Source organism: Cyprinus carpio, chromosome B5 (assembly GCF_018340385.1).
Source record: "Cyprinus carpio isolate SPL01 chromosome B5, ASM1834038v1, whole genome shotgun sequence".
Taxonomy (NCBI): domain Eukaryota; kingdom Metazoa; phylum Chordata; class Actinopteri; order Cypriniformes; family Cyprinidae; genus Cyprinus; species Cyprinus carpio.
In genome coordinates this window covers 1432048-1458206 of record NC_056601.1, presented here as the reverse complement: position 1 = coordinate 1458206, position 26159 = coordinate 1432048, and the positions used below count along the sequence as shown (strand labels likewise).

Below are 26159 nucleotides of genomic sequence, written 5' to 3'. Positions count from 1 at the left end.
TTTTTTCTGTATTTTTGATCAAATAAATGCAGGCTTGATGAGCAGAAGAAACTTCTTTCAAAAACATTAAAAATAGTAATGTTTCCAAAATTTTGGTCTGTACTGTACATATAATGCCCCTTTGTTTAAGTGTATGTAGTTGCATTCAGCTTTGTCTTATTGCTATGCATCAACACGTCCTCTGAAGTGAGTTTATGCCTTAAAGAGCGGAGGTAGTCTTAACACCATCGTTCAGTGGTGAAAAGTTTTAAGTTTTTGTACCTCATTTTAAAGTTGAGTAATATTTAAAAACTATTTTGTAGTGTAGAATGTGTGTGAATGTCTGTTTGTGATTTTTAAGTCATTGCTTTATGTGTTTTGTCATCAGTAATTCATTGTATTTAAATGATAAGTGTGAAGCTGTTTTGTTTTTGATGTTGTGAGAGAGTTTGTGAGGAAATCAACATCTTGTTTTTTTTGTAGATGATTACTGTAAACATCTCAAGTGTTGTGTGACTCATATGTAACGTGAAATCTGATGCAGGTGTAACTGCTTTTTCTTTTTTTTATATATATTAAGCCATGAGCTTTAAGTTCTTCTTTTGTGCAATGACAAAAATGAAAAACATGATACAATCTGATCCAAACCTGAAACTTCTCATTCATTTAATGCAATCTTTTTTTCTCGATTTTTAAAGTGAGAGTAATTGTTTGAGTGAATTTCTTTATGCCTATGCAAGTCATTTAAAGTTATATTGATAAAATATTTATATATATGAGTGTTCATGATGTTTCTTATTAATATGCTTTTAATTTAAGTCTGAGATGGACCTCAATAATTTATTCTTCATTAGGTTTGCTCTTTAATTTGCTTTAAAATATCCTAAAATCATGAATTTAAAGTATCCTTGCTAAATAAAAGTATTATTTCTATAATTTATTTTCCAAAAAAATTAAAATTATACTGACTCAAAGCTTTTGAATGTTATTAAAATACATATATACATACTATTTATATATTTATACAACCTGCTTTTATGTATATTAAGTAAATTAAATCTTTAAAGATGCTTCAAAAGTATAGCGATATATAATATCTTTAAAGTTTGTTTATTTGTTATTGTTTATTTGTATATTTTAAAGGACTTTAATTTTGAAGCTTTATTTTGGAGGCATTCCCGTAGTCTTCACCCGTGTGTGTGTGTGTGTGTGCGTGTGCGTGTGTGTGTTTGTCTCAACTCAACAAGTTGCAGGGGGAACAAGTTCAAAACTTTACAATCCTTATGCATGCGCACGTGTAATGATAATGCTTTGCAAAGATAGCAGCATTGGAACAAATAAATGATGTGCACATTTCTTGTGCCAGGAGTTTCATTTATTGCCTCTTGCCTGCAGACTGCAGCGAGTCCTTGACTGTTAAACAGTTACAAGGTGCATTAGAGAGAGAGAGAGAGACCTTTGTCACAATGTCAGGACTGAGAGAACAACATAATGTGTTTCATACTGTCTGCATACGACCCTTTAAGTAGATATTAAAACATCTCGGGTTATTCTAGCCAGAAACAATGTTGTGCAAATACAAGGACAAAATCCATTTCTGTATGTTCATGGTGCTGCTTCTTCAGCTGTTATCCAGGACTGCTGGTAAGTTCTTTGTGCATGTACTGGAGTAATAACCAAGTGTTGTTCTGTTATTCTGTCTTCTAAAAAAATGCAGTTGCAGCAATGTGTCTTGTCTTCCTTCCTCAGCGCAGTCTTGTGCCAGGAGCTGTGGAGAGAAGTTTAACACATGCTCCTGTCATTCAACATGTGAATCTCTGAGGGACTGCTGTGCTGATTATAAACAGTTTTGTCTTGACATTGAACCACACTCTGGATCTTTGCTGGGAGGCACAGACTTTAAAATCCTCAACGCTACATTTGAGCAGAACATTAACCTCACTTGCAGGTAAGAGTGCCAGAAATCTGTTGATGTTCTCTGAAGCGCACACATCTACTATACATCAACACTGCAAGTTCACTGAACAAATAAAAAGAAAATAAAAAATATTTCCTGTGTCGTCCAAACCTGCATGCGTTATAGATACACTATATTGCAAGTATTGGGACACCCCCTTTTAATGAACAGGTTTGACTACTTTAGTAATTTCCATGAGTACAAATCTTAATGTTTAAGCATATAGTGAAATAACTTATAAGCAAATTCCAAATGCATATGATGTTTTGGAGTGACAAACAACAAATTGAGAGTTTTCCGTAAGAATACCTACTCATATGAATTACATAGCAATTATATATATATATATATATATATATATATATATATATATATATATATATATATATATATATATATATATATATATATATATATATATATATATATGAGATCAACTTATTGCAGTTGTCTAGAAGTAATATTATAGTTCCAAATAAACCTTGTAAACTTTGTCCTTGAGGATTTGGGAGGAGCCAAATCAAGAGCAAAACCTTGAGCCAAAACCCCCTTAATGCCATAAAAATTATACTTGATTGCTGAACATTGTGCATTAGTATTCGGTTCTTGCAAGTGTATTACTATATAATATTACTTCTTATATAATATTATATAGTAATACACTTGCAAGAACCGAATACTAATGCACAATGTTCAGCAATCACGTATAATTTTTATGGCATTAAGGGAGTTTTGGCTTAAGGTTTTGCTCTTGATTTGGTTCCTCCCAAATCCTCAAGGACAGGTGAAGGCTGAATGAGATTAGATGGAAAGGTTCTCATGTTACTGCCACTTTAGGGCGAATATCCTCAGTCGCTCTGAATAAGTGTATCGGATATGATCAGTGCTACAGTGCTGAGCACAGTGTGTTTTACAGGTTCAACTCAGAGATTCTGACGGAGGGCTATGTGGATGAGAGCGGAGTGGGTCACTGTATCACTCCTCTGCTCTACGAGTTGGGCTGGATCTCTTTTGAGGTGTCCACAGATGGAGTCAGCTTTGACAGATCAGGGCGGTGGCTCTCAGGTGAGCTACAGAAATCATAGTGCACACCCAGGGAAAGTCAATGAAAGTGTACCTTATTTGAATACTTATTGTTACAGTGGAAGTTATTCCAAATAATCTGATCAAATGCATGCCGTTTCAAAAGTATTGGGACATTATTTGTTAACCTTGGAGACATTTCTTTTGAATTCCTTTCTAGAACATTCCTTCAGTCTTGTTCCTAGCTAATATCAGTTATGATTGTATGGTTATTGCATAGTGGCCTGATTAGATATTGTTGTCAGACCTCCTGAAGCATATGATATTAGCAAGTTCACTGCAGTAATTTAGTTTTAATGTAGAAGAGTTTCTTTTTAGGATAAGATTGATTGATGCTCTGTCTGATTGATTAGTCCACCACAGTAAGCTGAGTCCTGTTTACAAGATCAGTCTGGTCAATGCCACACAGTGGCAGTACTACGGCACTCCTGACGTCAGCGGGGATCTAAAGATGACCTGGATCTCATCTCTATTAAAGGCAGAGAGAGTCAACATCGAGCTGTGGGGTTACAATGAGACTGGTGAGTCCATCCATCCACTAATTTTTTGTTCATTCTGTCTGTCCATTGTGCGATAATAGTGTTGTATTGTATTATTTATGTCTGTTGTTTGTTTTGTTGGCTGTTTGTTCTGTTATTCTGTCTGTCAGTTGTTCTTTCTGATGTTTGCATTGCTCTATTATTCTGTCTATCGGTTTTTCTTTCTGTCGGTCGTTCATTTAATCTTTCTGTATGTCTGTCATTCTTTCAGGTTGTTCTTCCTGTCAGCCGTTCATTCTGACTTTCTGTCTGTTGCCTGTTTGTTTTGTTTTTTTCTTCCTGTTATACTCTCGGTCAGTCTTTCAAAGACCATGTTTCCTAATAAAATCTCCTACGGGTAACATGTAGAGCGTGAAAAGTAACGGTCCTAGTACTGAGCCTTGAGGTACTCCATACTGCACTTGTGATTGGTATGATACCTCTTCATTCACTGCCACGAATTGATGGCGGTCAGATAAGTACGATTTGAACCATGCATGCCAATGTGCTTCCTCTAATGCCAACATAAATTTCTAGTCTGTTAAAAAAATATATATCTGTCATTCGTTTTGCCTTTCTGTCTCTTGGTCTTTCTGTCTTTCTCTCTGATGGTCAATCTGTTGTTCTTTCTTTTGGCGTTTCTGTTTGTCTGTCTTTCAATTTCTTTGTCTATATATCTGTCTGTCAGTGTGTTTATCATTATAACTGTCTATTGAAAATGCCTACAGGAGATAATATATAATTATGATAAACTAACAGGAGAGGTGTATTCTGCGAACTGGGAGGCGGAGTGGAAGTATCTGTACACTGTGGGCAGGGATGTACCCAACAGTGGAGTTTTCAGTTTCACCCCACAGATCGCCGAAAAACCATACCCCCTTTGAAAAATAGAGAACACACGTCACACCCACCACCAAAAAACAAGAAGCACACCAATAAGAACTATTATTAGTTAATATTAGACATGCACAGTTTTGGGAAGGTTACTTTGGAAATGTAATAGGTTACAGTTTAGGTTATAAGTTACCCTATTTAGAATGTAATAAGTATTGTAACTATTTCAGTTACTTCATTAAAGTAATGTAACTGATTACATTTGATTATTCTCAATTACTTTCCTAAATTTCTAATGAATGTTTTCAACTGTTAATCATTTAGAAACATTTAAACCAGGCTGGGTTAACCTTACAGTAGACTTTTGAAATTCTTCATCACATGAATTAAGATCATAAATCATTTCATTTTAAAGTACATCCAGCACAAAACCAGACTTTAGAACCTCTTTTTACTTTAAGATCATTCTGTGGTTAAATACAGATTTGAAATCATAACAAAATCTGGTTTAATAGCTATGATGCTGTTTTTGAAATCAAATCTTTGCATAGATATGACAGGAAACACTGGCATCAGTGTCTTAAAAAATCTTAAAAAATAAAGCATGTGCATAAATCCAAATAGGAATTAAAACAGTTATCAAATAAGCATGTGTCCTAAACTCCTGAAACATTGGTGTCTCATATTTTAGAGCAGTCAATGCAATTTGGGAAAGAAATCAATCAAATATCTATGTTTGAAAAATATTTGTAATCGTTAACATTTTAATATGTAACTAATTTAATAACCCTTTCTTCAGTAACTGTAACAGATTACAGTTACATTCATTGGTAACACTTTATTTTAAGGTGTCCCTGTTACACATTACATCTACTTACTATTATAATAACAATAAGTTGTGCATAATTGCATGCAAGTAACCCTAAGCCAAACTCTAATCCTAACTCTAACCATACAGTAAGAACATGTATTTAATTAATATTACTCGGTACTTAAATGTATAATTACACTGTAACAAGGACACCTTAAAATAAAGTGCAACCCATTTATCTTGAAATTAAATTATGCAATACTGTTACTAAAAATAGTTACTCCCCAAAAGTATTAGTATTTGATAGTTTTGATATTAAATGGTGTAAAATATTATAGTTCCAGTATCCAAATGTTTAAATAAAGACATCCTTTTGTGTGTGTGTAGGAATGTTAACGCCCTGTGGAGTGAAGAGCATGCGCTCGCCTGGCATCTTGAGGAGGCCTTCGGGAAGGACTCTGCAGGCTGGGCCCTGGAGAAGTGCATTAATTGGGATAAAGAAGAGAAAGCAATGCCCAACTTCCTGACTGAGATCATCGATTGTCCCTGCACACTGGCCCAGGCCCGCGCTGACACCGGAAGATTTCATGTAGGTGTAGAGCAATAAATTAATCTGACATTGTGCAACATCATAATTATTTGAGAATTTGTATTTGTAATCATAGATGCATTGGTGAAACAGCTTTAATTAAATGTAATATAGCTACATATATTTAAGTGTCTATATTAGAGCTCCTTTTGATGAGTTTTGTGGTTATTTTTCAGACCGATTATGGCTGTGATATCGAGGCAGGTAGTTTCTGTGTTTACCATCCAGGTGCAGTTCACTGCGTCAGAGCCATTCAGGGCAGGTAATGTGCCAAGTCACCTTTACTTCTATAGCGGTATATGTGTCAAAGCAGCTTAGTGATAAACTTAAAAAATAGCAGAATCAAGTTTGGAAACTTAGTTATGGAGACTTACTATAGACTTAACTATAGAGATGCAGCGAATTCTGCTGTACAAGAACAATAGCTTGAGTCAGTTCGTGAGAAATCATACTTAACTGTGATCGCAATTTCTGTTTCTCTCGATATATTAAGCATAATCACCCACTGGTTATTTATCCTGAAACAAGCCTTTTGTTTAAAATCGATGCATTTTCTGCCCAATGGTTTACATAATGTACTTGGCAAAGCATTATGAAAAAAGTGCTGATGATCTGAAAACACTGGCAAATAACTTGGAGATTAGCCATCTATCTCTATTGAGAAATTTTACTCAAATATGTCTTATCAAATGAATTTTTTTGTCTTTCAAATGGTTGTTTGTGCAAAATCTGTGAGCAAACCATCATGCAAGTTGATGCTCTCTTGATTTGTGCTTATGTGTGATTTGATTTATTTAAATTCAGTTCAATTCAAGTGTATTTGTATAGCGCTTTTCATGATACAAATAATTGCAAAGCAGCTTTACAGAAAATGTAAAGTTTCTACATTATAATTAGGAGTAGGTTATTAGTGGTGACTATGACAGAAATGTACGGCAAAAAATCTTATGCTTATTAAGTTATTTATGCTTATTTCATTATTTATGCTTATTTTATGCTTATGCTTATTTATGTTATGGTTATTTATGCATAACATATGTTATGCTTATTTATGCTTATTTCATTATTTTAATTACCTATTGACAGCTGATTATTTTTAATCTTTGTGTGTGTGTGTGTGTGTGTGTGTGTGTGTGTGTGTGTGTGTGTGCGTGTGTGTGTGTGTGTGTGTGCATTGTGGCATGGAAAATTGATCAGTTTAAGTGTCATTATTATTAATTATTTAAGTTTTAGTTAAAAAAAGAAAATGCAGATCATCTATACAGTACATTTTATAATGTACTTACCAAATATATTGATTGATCACTAATTTTATTATTATTTTATGTTGATATCAGTGCATGTGTGTAAATTAGACAATAACAGAATCACACAGTAGACGGTGTCCAAAACGAAACTTTTTATAATGCTTTTTCATCCATGTGAATACATTTAATTTTGTGTGTCATATTTAGTGTGTTGATGTATTTTTGTCTTGCAGTCCCGAGTATGGTGCGGGCCAGCAGTGTTGTTATGACAGCACTGGAGCTCAGGTGCTCACGGGAGACTCTATCGGTGGCAGCACCCCGGATCGAGGGCACGACTGGGGCAGTCCGCCATACAAGAAACCACCCAGAGTTCCAGGGTTCTCTCACTGGAAGTATGATGTCATCAGCTTCTACTACTGCTGCCTGTGGTCAGACAACTGCGAATACTACTTCACTCACCGCCCGTCCAGTGACTGCAGAACATATCGTCCTCCTAGAGTCGGTAAAGAAAATATCTGTAATACATTTATTTTATTTCCTTTTTATTTTTTATTTAATTTTATTGTCAAATGCTTTTTATTTTATTTTCTATTTTATTTTATAATTATATTATACACTTTATATTATAATATTAAAATTTATATAAAATTTTTTTATATAAAATATAATATTATTAAATAATTTATTAAAAAAAATTATTTTATAGTTTTATTTAATACTTTTTATTTTATTTTATAGTTTTATTTAATGTTTTTTATTTTGAAGTTTTATTTTATAGTTTTATTTAATGCTTTTTATTTTGAAGTTTTATTTTATAGTTTTATTTAATGCTTTTTATTTTATAATTTTATTTTAGTTTTATTTAATGAATTTTATTTTAGTTTTATTTAATGAATTTTATTTTTATAGTTTTATTTAATGCTTTTTATTTTGAAGTTTTATTTTATAGCTTTATTTAATGCTTTTTATTTTGAAGTTTTATTTTATAGTTTTATTTAATGATTTTTATTTTATAATTTAATTTTATTTAATGCTTTTTATTTTATTTAATGATTCTTATTATATATTTTTTGTATTTTATTTGATAGTTTAATGCAATGTTTTTTAGTTTATTTTATAGTTTTATTTTGTTTTTTATTTTATAATTTTATTTAATGTTTTCTATTTTATTTTATAGTTTTACTGAATGTTATTTTATTGTATTTTATTGTTTTATTTAATGCTGTTTGTTTTATTTTTATTTAGTATTATTGTTTTATTTATTGCTTTTTATTATATTTTTATTTTATCGTTTTTTATCGTTTTATTTATTGCTTTTTTACTTTATTTAATGCTTTTTATTTTATTTTATAATTTTATTTAATGTTTTCTATTTTATTTTTATAGTTGTATTTAATGCTTTTTATTTTATTTTATAATTTTATTTAATGTTTTCTATTTTATTTTATAGTTTTATTGAATAAATGTTATTTTATTGTTTTATTTAATGCTGTTTGTTTTATTTTTATTTAATATTATTGTTTTATTTATTGCTTTTTATTATATTTTTATTTTATTTTATTTTGTATTTTTATTTCATGCTTTTTATTTTATTGTATTTTATATTTTAATAATCCCTTCTTTTCATTAGCTGCTGTACTTGGTGACCCCCACTTTATGACATTCGATGGTGTGACTTTCACCTTCAATGGGAAAGGAGAGTACATGCTGGTTTACTCCTCAGACCGTGAGCTGTCTGTGCAAGGCAGGACTGAACCAATGAGATTTGAGAATGGTGAGTTCTGTAAGCTTCCGTATCAAGGATGGATTGAATCAGACCTGGGCTAAGAAAACTGTTCTTCCAGGTACTGTTGCTATGGCGACGCGACTCAGTTCGGTTGCCATGAGGGAGAAAGACTCTGATGTCATCGAGGTGCGTCTCGGAGACCAAGAAGATGAGCTGCAGGTCTTAATGAACCAACAGGTGCTTTCCTTCTCTGAGCAGAAATGGATCGACCTTTCAGGTAAGACCAGTTTATTAATCCTCTCAAAGTCAGCTTTAGCCAAGCACAGTTTCGAAGTACGAAATAAATAAATAAAATTCAGCACCCAATCAGCATATCAGAAACATTCCTGAAGGATCATGTGACAAAAGACGAGACTGATAGCTGCTGAAAACTCAGTTTTACCATCACAGTAATAAATTGTGCTTAAAAATATATTATAATATAAAACATTACAACATTACTGTTTTACTGTATTTTTTCAATCAAATGAATGCAGTCTTTTTTTAATAAAAATAATAAAAAGTTATACTTTTTGTTTTATTTTGTAGTTTTATTTAATGCTTTTTATTTAATTTATAGTTTTATTTAATGTTTTTATTTTATTTTATAGTTTTATTTAATGCTTTTTATTTTATAGTTTTATTTAATGCTTTTTATTTTTTATTTTATTTTATGCTTTTTATACAAATTATTTTATTTTATAGTTTTATTTAATGAATTTTATTTTATTGTATTTTATAGTTTTATTTAATACTTTTTATTTTATTTTATTTTTTATTTTATAGTTTTATTTAATGCTTTTTATTTTATAGTTTTATTTAATGCTTTTTTTATGCTTTTTATACAAATTATTTTATTTTATAGTTTTATTTAATGAATTTTATTTTATTGTATTTTATTGTTTTATTTAATGCATTTTGTTTTTATTTTATTTTATTTTATAGTTTTATTTATTGCTTTTTATTATATATTTTTTTATTTTGTATTTTGATTTCATTTTATTTATTTTTTTATATAAGTTTTATAAAAATGTTTTAAAAAAATCTTAACAAACCCAAGCTTTTGAACAGTAGTGTATTCTTGTAAAATGCATACAATTTTAATTAGCCCCTTCAACAATTATCAGCAAAACTAAAATATTTGTATCTTTAAATGATTTATTCATGGTAAGTTTCTTTCTCTCTCTCTCTTTTTTCAGAGAGAGTAGTGAGTTTATTACAAACAATGTTTGCAAAATAAATTAATGTATGAAAGTATTGATAAATGTAATCACTGACCTTCACACTTTCTGTGAATACTGTTAAATGTTAATATTATTTCAGCAGATGTACAAGATGAGAAATCATGATCTGTTATGCTTGGCAGACTGATTTATGTTACTCTGTCTTGTTCCAGGTGTTTTTGTTTTTTCCCCTAAAGCCTCTAATGTGACGGTGATGTTTCCGTCGGGGACGGGGGTAGAGGTCAGGGCAGGTGAAGGGGTCATGACCCTTACTGTTTTACTGCCACATGACTTACAGAACCACACGCTAGGGCTGCTCGGCACAATGAATGACGACCCAGAAGATGATCTGACCTCTAGTAATGGAGCGGTCATCTCTCTCAATAGCAGTGCGCAGGATATATTCACCTACTGTGCTGGCTGTGAGTAACTGCGTCACTTTTACATTACGGTTTACACTGCTTGTCATCTGATATCATTTACTTTATGAACTCTATTTAAGAAAGGCTACATTTGTTGTAAAGCTACAGTTTGCTGATTGAAAGTCAGTTCGCAGAAAGCCATGTTTTTCTTCTCTAGGGGCCATTACGAATGAGACTTCACTCTTTACTTACGACTCTACCTTCCTCCTGAATGAGTATTACTATGCCCCAAAGCATGATCCGTCTTTCATCCCAAACTTTTCCGTGACTGAAGACCCAGAGGACCCCCTGCTGGAGCCGGCGCTGAGCCTCTGTGCCGGAGAGGGGGCTTCGTTCTGTAAATACGACACACTAAGCATGCGCAGTCTGGAACAAGGCAATGCCACACTGCTGGCCTTCCGGAGTCATACGTCCACCAAGAAAGCTCTGGAGCCCGGTAAGTGGAGCAGTTTCACTGGGAACCTATTGTGCAAAAGCTTCGTGTATTTTTACATTTTTTATTTAAAATAAATTATAATCTACACCATACTCCTACACATACTACTAAACCTGCAACTCAAAAAAACACATCATAAAAAACACACATTATCTGGCACTCAATACCAAACCAGAAATCAAACTAGATGAGCCACGGTCAAAGTTTTTTTTTTTTTTTTTTTTTTTTTTTGTACAACCTATACAGTATATGTACTCAACAGATGAATTATGTATTCATGCATCAGTTATTTCTATATCAAATGGCACCATGTACAGCCTACAGCTGGTAGTTAATGAAATGACTAATGAAGCACATTTGATTGAATAATAATAATAATTTGATCATTTTGGGTAATATTGTATTTAATTTTCTTGCATTAAGCCTAAAAAACACATAAAATTACTGCACAACAGCCTTTTGTGACTCATGCTTAAATTTACAACAGAAAATTTGTGGTGTATTTAATTTTAATTTTAAATATAAAAATATATTTTAAAATTCGATTTTAAATTTTTATATTAAAATTATTTATTTTATTTTATTATTTTATTAATTTATTTAATTTTTTATATTATATTATTTTTTATATTATATTATTTTTTATTTTATTTTATTTTATTTTATTTTATTTTATTTTATTTATTTTATTTTATTTTATTTTATTTTATTTTATTTTATTTTATTTTATTTCTTCTAAATAGTTGTATACTGTGGTCACCTGAAGCTTGTTTTAGTACTTTTAAAAGATTTTTACAACATGCTCATATAAGTCTTATCAAATGCTATGTATTTATAACTGGTTATGAGGATAAAGACCGATGCCAGTATTACATAGTGACGTCAAAACAACCTTCAGCTGTTGCTGAATTTTACACAGCATCGTGTTCAGATTAAATACCAGCGGCACACTATTATCACACATATCTCAGTTATGAAGCACTGGAGACTTGCATATCATCTGACTGTTATCTGTATAATATCTCTATATAGTTTTGTAACGGCTGTGATTTTGTGATCTCAGTGCAATCCTGTGGGTGGTTGTCACCACCTAACCACGGTCAGAAGGAAGGAACCTTGTACCTCGAAGGGGCAAATGTCACATTCTCATGTAACAGTGGATACGGTCTCCACGGGTCCCATGAACGCACATGTCAAGCGGACGGCGAGTGGTCAGGAGAAGATGCACACTGTGTGGCTGGTAGGTAAAAATGAAAGAAAAAAAAAAGCTTGGGTTTGTTGATGAATGACTCACAGACAAGTTTCTGCACACCACTAGATGGCAGTGTTTCTCTTTTTAAAGTTCATAATCTCTTGAGATACTAGAAGGTTTTAGTAGGTGATAATAATGTTTATTTTATGTTGCGCCTTTCTGCAAACTCAAGGTCACTTTGCAATATCAGAACAGATAAACAAAATACAGATAAACATAAAAACCATTTAAATAATCATATCAAACATTCAAACAAAAAAAAAACAAGAAAGGAAAAGATATGGTTTTGAAATCTTGTAGCAAATAATAGAATATGGGAATAGAATTCCAGAGTGTGGGGACTGAGACACTAAAGGCTAGGTGATTCTCTTTTTTTTTTTGTACGTTTTCCTCAATATTCCAATATGAATAGATGGTTTTACATATATAAGTCGAATAAATGCTGTCTCTGCCATTCAAAAAATTTTATGGGCTTTCAAGGCTGCATTTATTTGTTTAGAAACAAAAGAAAATAACTGTTTTCTTTTTTGATTTTATATATATATATATATATATATATATATATATATATATAATATATATATATATATATATATATATATATATAAGTTATTCCTTTGAATTTTCAGCATCATTACTCCAGTCTTCAGTGTCACATGATCTTCAGAAATCATTCTACTGTGTGACCTTGGAGCACAAAACCAGTCTTAAGTGTCAATTTTTCAAAACTGAGATTTCTACATCATCTGAAAGCTGAATTAATAATCTTTCTATTGATGTGTGGTTTGTTAGGAGGACAATATTTGGTCGAGATACAACTATTTGAAAATCTGGAATCTGAGGGAGCAAAAAAATCTAAATATTGAGAAAACTGCTTTTAAACTCTTCCACATGAAGTTCTGAGCAATGCATATTACTAATCAAAAATGAAGTTTTAATATATTTACAGTAGGAAATTTACAAAATATCTTCATCTAAAATTAACATCACAATGATTTTTGGCATAAAAGAAAAATAAAGAAAAATCTATAATTTTGACCCATACAATGTATTTTTGGCTACTGCTACAAATATACCCCAGAGACTTAAGACTGCTTTTGTGCTCCAGGTATTTTTTCCCCCAAAAAATATTTCTTATTATTATCAGTGTTGAAAACAATTGTGCTGTTTGATATTTTTTTGGAAACCTTGATACATTTCTTTCTGGATTATTCGATGAATAGAAAGTTTAAACCTGGATGTACTTGCGCTTGTTAACTCTTGACCCCTCGGTCTCATCTGAGCGGAGCGTTGTACTTCCCCTCGATAGGCATCTTCAGGATGGATCTGTTTAGAATCTGATCTGGACTCTCTCCATCAAACACATGAAGCGTGTATCTGCTCCGCAGCTGCAGAGAACCCCCCCTCCGCTGGTTCGCTGTGTAACCCGAGAGCCAAAACAAAGCAACAACCCGCTTCACAAAACACAGCCAAATCATCTCGTGCTGAATTTACTGGATGCACGCTATTGTAAACATGTTGGATAATTCATATTGGGGAAAACGAATAAATAAATGCAGTAGTGTTAGTGTTCATCCAATGCTTTTGGACGTGATCTTGATCAGTATTTGCTGCTAGTAGAAGTACATTGCGTACAGTGCACTTTCTAAATCAATAAAGCAGATAACAGAATAGATAATGATCGTGGAGTTTATTATCCAACTTCATAAGCATATCTGTGAAACTTTTAGATAAAGGTTTTTCATTGAACTCACAGGTTTGGAACCAAAAAAGGGCTCTTCTATGGCATCGCTGTAAAGAACCTTTTAAAGGTGACATATCATGAAAATCTGACTTTTCCAGGTTTTAAGTGCTATAATCAGGTCCCTTGTGCATCTACCAACCAAGGAAACATGAAAAAGATTAACCCAGTAACTTTGTAAGCGTCTGAAAAAACGAGCGCGTCTGATTTCACTCCCTCGGTCACGTCACAAAGGGATCTCATTATAATATCACCGCCCCTTAATCTGTAAGTTTACACCCACGGCGTCATCATTTTGATTTTGCAAGCGGCAACTGTGTACGAGCTCTAATGCATTGGCGAAAGTTTGAGCGAAACACACGAACTGTTCTGTCTTCGGCTGCACAGACGAGCACAGAACACTGTTTAGAGTCCCAGCCTCAGAGGAGACAACAGAGCAGTGGATTCATTCATTTATTTACTGTATATTGCTGCTGCCACACAGATCTAAAACCTTCAGAGACATAACTGAATGTTTTTGTAACTCGTGTGTTTTTAACGTAAACTTGTGTGTGAATGAGAACTTAGTTTAGTGCTCACATGCTGTGACTGCTGCTTTCTGTAGTGTGCACTCAGAAAACCGAAGTTTAAAACGCATGATTTCAAAGCATGATAATCAGAACCAAAACAGATGTTTTAAGCAGGTCGGAGCTGTAATGATGCAGCTCTATTCTGGAAAAGGGGGCGGGGAGCAGCAGCTCATTTGCATTTAAAGAGACAGGCACGAAAACAGCCTGTCTCTGCTTCCACTCAAAATAGGCATTTTTAAAATGATTTTATAAATGATCTGTGGGGTATTTTGAGCTGAAACTTCACAGACACATTCTGGGGACACCTGAGACTTATATTGTAAAAAGGGGCATAATATCTCTCCTTTAAGCACTTTTATTTTTAAGATTGTGCTCAGGGTCACAAACACTGATTTTAACAGGTTATTAAGTCTTTTTGTCTTACTTTCTGACCTGTTTCTCTCTACTTATTCTCACTCATTTTTACCCATTTCTTTTCATTACCTTTTTATCCTCTTTACATAACTTTCATCCCTCTTCACCAGTCTCATTCTCTCTTTTCTCTTCACCTGTCTGTCTGTTTCTCTACCGCTTTCTCTTTTTTACTTGTCATTCACTTCTTTTTACCTGTCTCTCTTTTCTTTAACGGTCTTTCTTTTCCTATGTTTTACCCTTGTATCCATCTCTTCATAAATGTGTCTCTCTCCCTATTATCACTTCCATTTTCCGTCTTAATATGTCTTAGTCTTCTCTTTACCTGTTTCTCTCTTCTGTGTTTGTAAGTCTTTCATCCCCCTTTATTTGTCTTTCTCTTTTAAACTGACTCTGTTTTCTCTTCACCTGTCTTCGGTGACTCCCTACTGTTCTCTCCTTTCTTTATACCAATTATCTCACCTTTATATGTACTTATACTCACTTTTTGTCTTCTCTGCCTACCTGTCTCTCTCTTCTTTAACTTATTTTCTCCTTTATATCTCTCTCTCTCCCTAAATGTCTCTTCTTATGCATCTATCTCTCTTTCATCTTCACCTGTCTTTCTGTCCTCTTAACAGGTCTGTCATGTTTGTTCTTGACCTGTCTGTCTATCTTTACATATCTTTAATCCCTCTTACCTCTCTCTATTCCTGTCTTTCTCTCCTCTTTAACTCTCTTTTCTCTTCACCTGTCTCCCCTTCCTTTGTACATGTTCATTCACCCGAACTGTCTCTCTGTTTTTAATTATCTTCCCCTCCTCTTAACCTGCCTTGCTCTTTCTTTCTGTCTACGTGTTTCTCTTTATTTTCTCTCCCCCACCTGCATTTAAGAAAAATAATATAATACTTTTTTTTTTTACATTAAAGTAAAATTTCAAGTTCTTTATTTTCGAATGTAAAGCTGTCAAGCTTGTATTTTGTTGGAAGCCCGCAGGGAGCACTTAAAGCTTCACTGTTGTTGACAGCAGCCGGTTTATAAGCGCATCTCATTACAATTTTGGAAAGATAGTTGGCACATGTTGGGTTCATGTTATGAGCAGCCCAAACTCAGAGCAGATGTAGAGATGGAGTTCATGTGGAGCAGCATTTACTGAAACTGAGACACTAGAAACACTGGATCATGCTGCTTGCGTGTAAATAAACACAGTGCTGCGCTTCACTCTGAAACACACTGGACATCTCGCAGCTTTTGTGATTTGATAATCACACTAAGCCATATTTCAATTTTGTGTTTTAATTGCGATTAATCAGCGTTTTCCCCCTCTTCTCTGAATCTGAATGTGTATTTTTAGCTACTAACATCCACAGTGTTGTTCACAAGAATGACTTGGGACCAGTTTGGTGTTTTTTTGTTTTTTTTTTCATTTGCAAAAGTTATTTTTCAGCTGTCATAAAGGATTCGCACAGATCCGCTCTACTTAGCATGAAAGCACAACCTACAGATAACCCCCATCCATACATGTACATCTTTTCATTCTCATGGCCATATCTGTTGCTCCTGAGCTTGTCTAAAGTCATTATCTTTGTCTGGCGCTCTTAAGAGCTGACATGTGTCGTAGTGAGCGAGGGGCTCAGGGCTCCACCTCCACTTGAATTGATAGTCGCACTAAACCTCTGTTTACTCCCATGTTGCAAGACAATGTGGGGTCTCAGCGATCGTTCTCCCTCTTATCTGTTCCTCTGCTTTCCCTCTCGCGCTCTCTCCTTCTCTTTCTTTTGTTTTGGCTACTGGCTGATAAAGGTTGACATTCTAGCCCACATACCCCTCGAGCATGTCAGTGGCGCTGGGATCAAAGAGCTGCCCGGGCCTGTAATTGACTTCCCATTACAGCGCTCTGAACCCCCAGCAAATAACCCTCAACGGTTAGTTATTTGCATGCATTCCAGCACCGTTCATATTCAGAGGAGCAAAGAGCAGCAAAGTGAGTGAAAAGTGCAGTTTAACAAAAAGGACAGGGCTGCAACCAATAATTATTTCAAAATTCTCTCAATTATTTCCTAAATTAATCATCATTTCAAACATCTCCCAAAAAACGTGTGCATAGTTTTTCAAATATAAATCTGTGATTTCAACTGGTTAAAGAAATGAAACAAGATCTGTTTTTTTTTTTTTTTTTTACAGATGTAATCAAAAATGGTTCTTGTTCCGGATTAGATGGATATAATGTTGGTAACTGGTTAATAATGTAATTATTTAGTTCTGGTATTTGTTTTTTTTTCCCCCACAGTAATATTTTTAAAAGTTTTCTATTTTCGCAAATTTTCTGTTTTTATGAGGAGAGGACTTCACCTTTCTGGTGCTCTTTTTGCCATTTTTCTAATAGTACATAAAGTACAAAAAAAATATGTTATGACTATATCTACTGTATATACATTTAAAATGTAATGTAATTTTACAAATTAATTACACTTTTTTTTCAGATTGTTATTTTTGTGTATAACATGAAAAGAGCAACATTTTTCTGAGCTATAATTTTTTTTGTAACTTTATAAATCTTCTTATTGTTACTTTTGGTCAATTTAAAGCATCTCAACTGTTTTTTCATCACACACACACACACACACACACACACACACACACACACACACACACATATAAAACTGTGTTCAATTGATTATATATATACACACATATATATACATATTATATACACACACATTCAATCCAATGTGTGGTCATATATATATATATATACTAGAAGTGTGTTTTAAAACCTGTAAATACACAAGCTTTAACAACAAGAAGACAATTTTATTTATTTATTTATTTTAATGGGAATGCATTGTTCCTGTTGAAGGACCCAGCTAATCTGTAATGAAATTTAAGGCTGATTCTTGTCAATTTGATTACCAGTTTTATCGAATTGATGTTGCAGCCCTAGTTTTGAGAGTGAATAGCGCTGTTTTGTTGGGTCTGACCTCATGAAGCCCATCTGGACTCTGTGTTTGTACAAGTGTGCGTCACTGCTCTGCAGATGCCCTGAGTCTCTACATATGGCACTGATGCTGTACCGCTTTGTCCAATTACACCGGTTATAACTCTCTCTCCGTAAAGAGTCACAAGATGGGGGAAAAGAAGACTACAGGGAAGCAAAGAAGTCGATTAGGAAGAGCAGTAGACGTGAAAAAGAAATCATCTCTCCAAATTCCAAGAACAGAGAGAGATATTTATTCATAGAGGACACTCACATATGAGTGCACATCCCGATGAGACAGTCACAGGCCCTGGAGGATGCAGAATGGCTTGATGAGAGGGGGCTCAGAGAAATGACAGACACAGCCGCCAGTGAAAATGCATTGTGACAGATTGAACTCCGCTGCAGAGAGAGCAGGAATATGATGCAGAACAGAACTGACGGCGCGAGTTTAGCCACTAACTTGCTCTTTTTCTTGTTCCCAAGCCAACGTGTCATCAGCATCGGCCCAGGTCACCTGCAGAAATAGCATCTATATTTGATAGCAAAATATATATTTTTTGTTGTTTTTTTTTTTTTTTTTTTTTTTTTGTTTGTTTGTTTTTTTTTGTGAAAACTATAACAGATTGTTATTGTTAACTGAAACTAAAACCATAAAAAAACTTTTTCGTTATTTTAAATAAACTTTAAATTAAATCTAAACTTTATAAATGTGATCTCAGCTAGTTGCAAAGGTAGCATTTCTCATTCTAATTTAGTTTAGCTTGATCTACTGAAATAATATAACTTGAATTAAAACCAAAATAAAAATTAATAAAAACTATATAGACCTTTAAAAAAACAGAAATAAAAACACAATACTAAACTTTAAATTAAATTCAAATGAAAACAGAAAAAATAAAAATATAAACTAATTCAAATAATTAAAAACTATAATAGTATCTAAATGGTATTAAAATAAAAATTAATTCTTAGGATTCTTTGATGAATCGAAATGTGTGTTTGTCACATTTGATCAATTTATTGCTTTCTTGCTTAATTCTATTAATGAAAAAGAAAAAAGGGAATGTGTATGGACACCTCAAATTGTATGCCTTTAAAGGGATACTCCACCCCAAAATGAAAATTTTATCATTAATCACTTACCATGTCGTTCCAAACCCGTAAAAGTTTCATTCGTCTTCGGAACACATTTTAAGATATTTTGGATGAAAACCGTGAGGCTTGTGACTGTCCCATAGACTGCCAAAAAAAAAAAACAGTCAAAATCCACAAAAAATATAAAAAACTCCTCCACAAAACACCACATCTCACAACACACGCAAAATCTGTTATATAAAAAAAAACGAAAACACTTTTTAATAAAAGAAGAAAACTAAAATAACTTTGTCAACAGTCTCCTCTGTGTCTCTCCATATCACCGTATGCTGCGAATGCTCATCTGTATCAGCCGCGCCACAAGGATGCACTGTTTTCTTTCAAATCAAAGCTAAATATACGTAGAAACAGCGCATTCTTGTGGCACGGATGACACAGAAGAGCATACGGTGATATGGAGAGTCACCGAGGAGACCGTTGACAAAGGAGTTGTTGAATAAAGTTGTTATTTTTGTTTTCTTGGATTACAAAAAGTATTCTCGTTGCTTCATATAACCCAGATTGCACGTCTGATGGCAGATGAAGTATTCTGACAATGTCTCTCATACTTCTCTGGACCTTGACAATGTAACTTATTTGGTAGTCTATGGGACAGTCACAAGCCTCCTGGTTTTCATCCAAAATATCTTAAATTGTGTTCCAAAGACGAACAAAGCTTTTACGGGTTTGGAACAACATGGGGTTAAGTGATTAATGACAAAATTTTCATTTTTGGGTGGAATATCCCTTTAAGGAGAACTATGCAATTACTTTTCTAAGTCGTCTGACTGACCTGATCATAGACTGTTAAAACCACTTCCTTCCACTATAGAAAAGTGAAGCCAAACTGCAAACTGATTAGAAAAACTAGAACTTGGACATACGTCAGCGTGATAAGAACTACCTAAAATAATGGAAACCATCTTTGGGAAAAAAATTTGTTTACATGGAGAGGGCGGGGTTTATGAGCTGAACTGCAGCCAGCCACAGATGGCCATCGAAATGATTTGGCTTCACTTTTCAGAACGTGTGTTGCACACTTGGACCTGATAATAAAACAAGCAAAAGCATCCTCAAAGACTTTGAAAGAGTGTCCCAAAGCACATTTAAGAATGTAATTGCTGACTTGGACTCAACACCACTGAACACCTTAAGAATGCCATAGTGAGATTCTTAAGACCCAACAAGGTTTATTAGATGACGCTTGCACGTTCCTCTCAATGGGACTGGTTCTGATCAACCTGTGTGCATAAACACTTTCATCCTGCAGTAATATGCCAGCAAGAGCTGTAATCACCCACATATGGGTTTATTAATTGGAAACTTCAGGAAGATCTCAGGACATCAGAGGCCGTGTGTGTGTGTGTGTTTGTGTGCATGTGTCCTTCAGCTTGCTTTGGATTTGTCAAAAGATTTCTCCAGTGTCAGAATGACATGCGAAATGCACCTGGCAAAAAGGCTCACAAATTGTTTAACCAAACATGTCTTCCGTTGACATGTCAGGAATTCAACCTGAGGCCAAAAGAGACTTGTGGTTTTAATAAAGGACACATTATCATTTGCATTGGAAAGCTCCACTGATTATTTAACCATTTATCAAGAGCACACAACTGACTAAATGCAAAGCAGGTTTGGATACTGCTTGCCAGCTGTTGTATTCCTTCACATACATTGAGTAATGACTTCAACTATTTGATTTGAAGTATGCATTACTTCAAGTTACATTGGGTAAGGGTGGTAAACGTAAATGTACAGAATGCAAATGTTGTGTAAAGTGTCTCACAATGGTTCATTATTAGTTGCTAACAAATGTGTACTAACACTTTATTTACAGATAATACGCTGGCCATTGTCTTGGGGAGTGTTGGTGCGGTGTTGGCGTTGGTTGTCATGGTGATAGCAATCGTTGTGTACGCAAAGAAACAGAAGAAGTGAGTACAAATGTGTTTTTGTTGTTCATCTGTTTAGTAGAAGTATTTAGAATGTTTGTTGAAATCTAATTTTTTAAAGAATACTTGATACAAAAAGTAAATTCTGGCATCATTTACTCATGTGCATGTCATTCAAAGCCTTGCTGTATCGCTGAGTCTGAATATGCCTAGTTCAAGATTAAATATACTACCAATAAATAACTATATACACTATATGAATAGCTATAATAATAAACGACTATGCATACCAAGGCTGCCTTTATTTGATCAAAAATACAGTAAAAGCAGTAATGTTAGAAACCATTATTTTATATTGTAATAACATTTTGCAAGATCACTGTTTTTTTTTCTGTATTTTTGATCAAATAAATTCAGCCTTGATGAGCAGAAGAGACTTTTTTAAAAAACATTAAACTTTTGAGCGGTAGTGTATGTTCTCCACAGAAAAAAACAAACAAAAACAGACATGATAGAACTCAACTGTTTTCTGGCATAAATGCATGATTTATATTACCCACTTATCTCTCCTCGTCCATTTTCACTCTCATCCTCGTGAGATTAACTATTAGAGATGGATATATAATTGTGTATAAGTTTGTTTTTTGAAGTCAAGTCAGTTTAAATAGTGATTACATAATTATTCTCCAAAAAAATAAACAAATAAAAAAAAGACGTTAACTGACTCTTCTCTGCTAACCTTCTCCGCCCCCCACTCTAGTAATTTTCCCTCTCCTTTCTCCCGGTTGTAAAGCCTCTAGCTGTCAGTTAGATCATGTCTAGAGTTTCAGCCATGGGGGGTGATGTGTCTCACCTGCCCCTCATAAACCCATCCCTCTTTCATCCTGTGGGGGAAGGTAATCAGAGAGTGCACACCTGTATTGAGAGAGATGTACCGCCGCTCTCCTATCCTTACAAACGCACTGATAAAACTCAAGGCTGTGACACCATCACAGACCCCTATATTTGTGGTTATACAGGCAAGTAATCAGGGCCTCTCGTTGCATGCAGGTATATGTGTCAGGCACATTACTAATTCTAGTTTTTCTGTCTTCATGCTAGGACAATTTAAATACAGTAAGCGTTCAGATATGTTAACTCTTCACCTTAAGACACAATAGCTCTGCTTCAAAACCTGAGCTCCTACATAGGCAGCATCCACAGGCGGATAAATTAGAATAGCTCGCAATTGATTCCAATAGAGTTTGGCATTGCAGTGTTGCTAACATAACAACATGATACTGTCACATATAAAAACTCAATTATTTTAACTGAGCATGTCCCATTCTACAGATAGAATTAGAAGAGCCGTATTGGAAAGTTTTGTAGCAGAGCTGTTGTTCGTGTTATTTTGTTTCATTTTAATTTATGTATGTATGTATTTATTTATTTGCTAGCTATATTCGTAAAACATTTTAAACCATCCATCATCACTATATAGATTAATAAATGCACTAAAATAATGTCTAGGGAAAAAAAATCAACAGATGGAAGAATCTGTAAGGAGCAGAGTTACAGTTAAGGTTATTGTATTGCTGCTATTATTAGTTTAATTTAAGAACAATAGAGGTCATCATCAGTGTAAAACACTCTTTTACTATTCTGCTGAGGAAAATTTTGCGTCCCCATTTGGATCGCAAAACGCACACTGAATTGCATGAGAAAAATCCATAGAATTCATCCTATAGATACACACAGGAGAAAAAAAAACTAATAATACAAACATTCTTAAAAGATAAATCTCCTTGGGCTGAATTGCTTGTTTTATTTTTTTTTTTTTTTTTTTTTTTTTATCCCATTAGAAAAACATTTATTTATTTTTTTAAGAATGAACTTAATATCTATCCATTCATTCTCTATACCAATTATCCTCTCTGTGGTCATTTAATATATATTGTTTGAAAGCAAGTCTGAATATCTTGCAATTTTGCCTCTCAAGTATTTTTTATTTTTATTTTTTAGGACGGATTAAATATTAATGCCATACTTTATATTAAGTGTCTTTTAAGGTGTAGTTCACCCAAAATGAAAATTCTGTCTTTAATTACTCAACAGCATGTCATTCTTAACCCATAAGACCTTAGGAACAAAAATGAAGATATTTTTGACGAAATCCGTGAGCTTTCTGACCCTCCATAGACAGCAAGGATCCTTACACAATCAAGGCCCAGAGATAAAACAGACATCCGTGTTTCAAACATAATTTTTGCAAAGCTACAAGAATACTTTTTGTGCGCAAAGAAAACAAAAATAACTTAATTTAACAATTTCTTCTGTTCTGGGTCAGTCTCCACCATGCGTTTTTTTTTCATTTTCATTTTTGGGGGAACGATCCCTTTGACTACTGCTTGTAAATAAAATTAAAGAATAAAAAGTAGTTACAGTATGTGCAATGTATTTATTGTATCCATGTTGTATTGCTAAACAGTTTTACTTCTACTGAGGTGAGATACGGTTAAGGTTAGGGACAGGTTTTGTGGCATGTTAAGGTTTAAATATGGGTCAACCGTGTTTTTGTTTGATCACAGATAAAAAAAAAAAAAAAATTCCATTTGTCTGTTACTTCCACTACACTTCAGTTCCTTCTGTGTGCACACATGCGTATACTGTGATTGTGTGTGTGTGGTGTGTATGTCTGTCTTTATGTCGCCACATATGTATCTGTGTCGGCATCGTTGTGTTTCTTTTGTTCCTGCTTTCATCTGTGTGTGTGAGTTATGTGCGTACCTGACCCAGACACTCTGGTACTTTCCAGCTATTTTTCCCACCAGCACTCATCAGCACTCCCTCCCCCCTACTACAAAAAAATCAACAACAACAAACACACACACACAAAAAAAAAAACACACACACTCTGATGTGCTGTTACTCTTCCTCGTTCCGGTCCTATCACACATCAAAGTCAATGCCGGGGCCCGTACTGGAGAGATGGCTATCTCTAAACACTTTTTACATTTTAACATTTGCTGTATCTTATAATTATGAAGGCTCATGGAAATAGTTTATATAGTGCTGCCAAATTCACGCTTAATATTTGGGCTTGGGTAAGAAAGACAAATCGCTCATATCTAAAAGAATTGTTTCTAAATTGATAAATCGGTTCTTCAGCATCTGAAGTTTAGTTACTAGATTCATTACTGTATTTTGGTTCTTTTGTGTTTGGTTTGAAGCTGTCTGTATGCGGGGGTGCTCCAGATGTACATATAAATGATACCCACCTGCTTTCAAACTACTTCTCATACCGTGGTCTGTTGGGCTGTGATTTATACATGCAAGAAAAAGATGACAGTCTTAATGAGCTCTTGGAATGTCGTATAGAAAATGCCTTGAGGATGTTTCTGAACATAATGGTGCGGACAGAACCAAAGAGACAGGGCTTTCTGTACACCTGTGGGTAGCCAAAGGGAGGAGACCTGTGTGTGTGTGTGTGTGTGTGTGTGTGTATGTTTGTGCCTACCTAACCACATTTTGGGGACAAATGTGTGACCCTGGACCACAAAACCAGTCATAAGGGTCAGTTTTTTTTTTTAAATTGAGCTGAATAAATAAGATTTCCATTGATGTATGGTTTGTTAGGATAGGAAAATATTTGGCCGAGATGCAGATATTTGAAAATCTGGAATCTGAAGGTGCAAAAAAATCTAAATACTGAGAAAATCGCCTTTAAAGTTGTCCAAATGAAGTTCTTAACAATGCACATTACTAATCAAAAATTAAGTTTTGATATATTTACAGTAGAAAATGTACAAAATATCTTCATGGAACATGATCTTTACTTAATATCCTAATGATTTTTGGCATAAAAGAAAGATGGATAATTTTGACCCATACAATGTATTTTTGGCTATTGATACAAATATACCTGTGCTACTGTGTGTGTGTGTGTGTGTGTGCGTGTGTGTGCACACAAACATGCAATTTCAGCACTTGGAAGTCTGATGTTTGATGATTATTCATATTAATTATGGTTATGTTTTCTTTTCTTTTTTCTTTTCTTTCAGAGAGGCCTGGAAACAACAAGACGACAAGGTGACCTATCAGCATCCTGGGTCACACCTGTGATGGTCATCAGAGTGTACATCCTTAGACATTTGTAAAAAGATTTTATTAACAGTATTAGACTTGTTTAAATCTTATGTTTCTAATTTAACATTCTTTGTTTTAACATTAGTTTTTGTCCGTGGACAGTAGTTTAGTGTGGGTCTTGACTGATGTGTCTGCTGATATTGTAAACAGTCTGATGATCAGATTAATGGCTGCCTCTAGAAATATCCACCTGGTCTGTAACATTGACTTATACTGCTGTAGATGCTGTGAAGTTCATTTTAGATGTGTGTCGTCTGGCTATGGCTAAAGAGACTCCACCACGTCCTGTGGATAGTAAACAACAGATCTGTTCCAAAACCATAGCAAAATGGCATCATAGAAGTGCTTCTGAAAACAAAATGATGTAATACAATGCACTGTGTTCGGTGAAAAAAAAAATGTCTAGCCAAAATGTATTTCAAACATATGGTTAATTCATATACAGTAAGTTGCACTGCACTGTAAAAAATTACATAATCAGTAAATTGCGTCAGCATGTTTTTCCATTACTTTAACTCATCAAATTAATTTAACTAATTTTGAACTTAATTTTTCTATTCAGTTTAATATAATTTAATTTGAAATGATTTGCACAGCCAATTCTATTGCACTTAAAAAATGTAATGTAGTAACTGAACTTAAGTTGAAATAAAATGTTCCATTTTTTTTTTTTTTCAAAAGAATTTTGTTTACACCTTTAAATATGAAAAATATGCAAATATATATCATGGGGTGTTTTTTTTTTTTTTTTGCACTACACATTTGCTGTGTAGGTCTACCAAAATGGTATACAGCTGTCAACTAACACTTGTATGCAGTATATTATATTCATTCTTATTGGAAATGCACTAATGTCTTCAATATTTCTGCACTTGTTATGATTCTTAGAGTGGTTTAAGACGTGAGTGTCAGTCTCTTTTGGATTCAGTCGCATTTAGTATCCTGTGAGAGCTGTGTGTGTGTGTGTGTGTGTGTGTGTGTGTGTGTGTGTGTGTGTGAATTTAATATTTTTGCAAATTTTCTACATGCTTTCAATGAGCATGTTGTATTCAAAAATACCACATTTGACCATTTTGCTGATTCCGCTTGAGACTTCTTAGATTCCATAACAGTTAGAATACTGTATATAGGGCAGTTGCCTAAGTAGGCACCAATCAAGGCAGCTCACTAGGTTTTGGAACAGAGTGTGAGTCTTTTTTAACATCTTTTTGTCTA

The 26159-nt window shown here is 33.8% G+C and overlaps 1 protein-coding gene across 1 annotated transcript; it reads left to right on the top strand.

Moving 5' to 3' along the window:
• The first annotated feature begins 1299 nt into the window (after positions 1–1299).
• LOC109090183 (sushi domain-containing protein 2-like) lies at positions 1300–25207 on the top strand. Its single transcript, XM_042723532.1, is given in 15 exon segments — positions 1300–1623; positions 1729–1927; positions 2853–3001; positions 3373–3540; positions 4297–4437; positions 5521–5771; positions 5948–6033; positions 7252–7520; positions 8649–8792; positions 8863–9021; positions 10180–10428; positions 10586–10864; positions 11928–12104; positions 20765–20861; positions 24860–25207. Coding segments are annotated over 15 exon segments (2508 nt in total). The 5' UTR covers positions 1300–1544; the 3' UTR covers positions 24921–25207.
• The last annotated feature ends 952 nt before the right edge of the window (positions 25208–26159 follow it).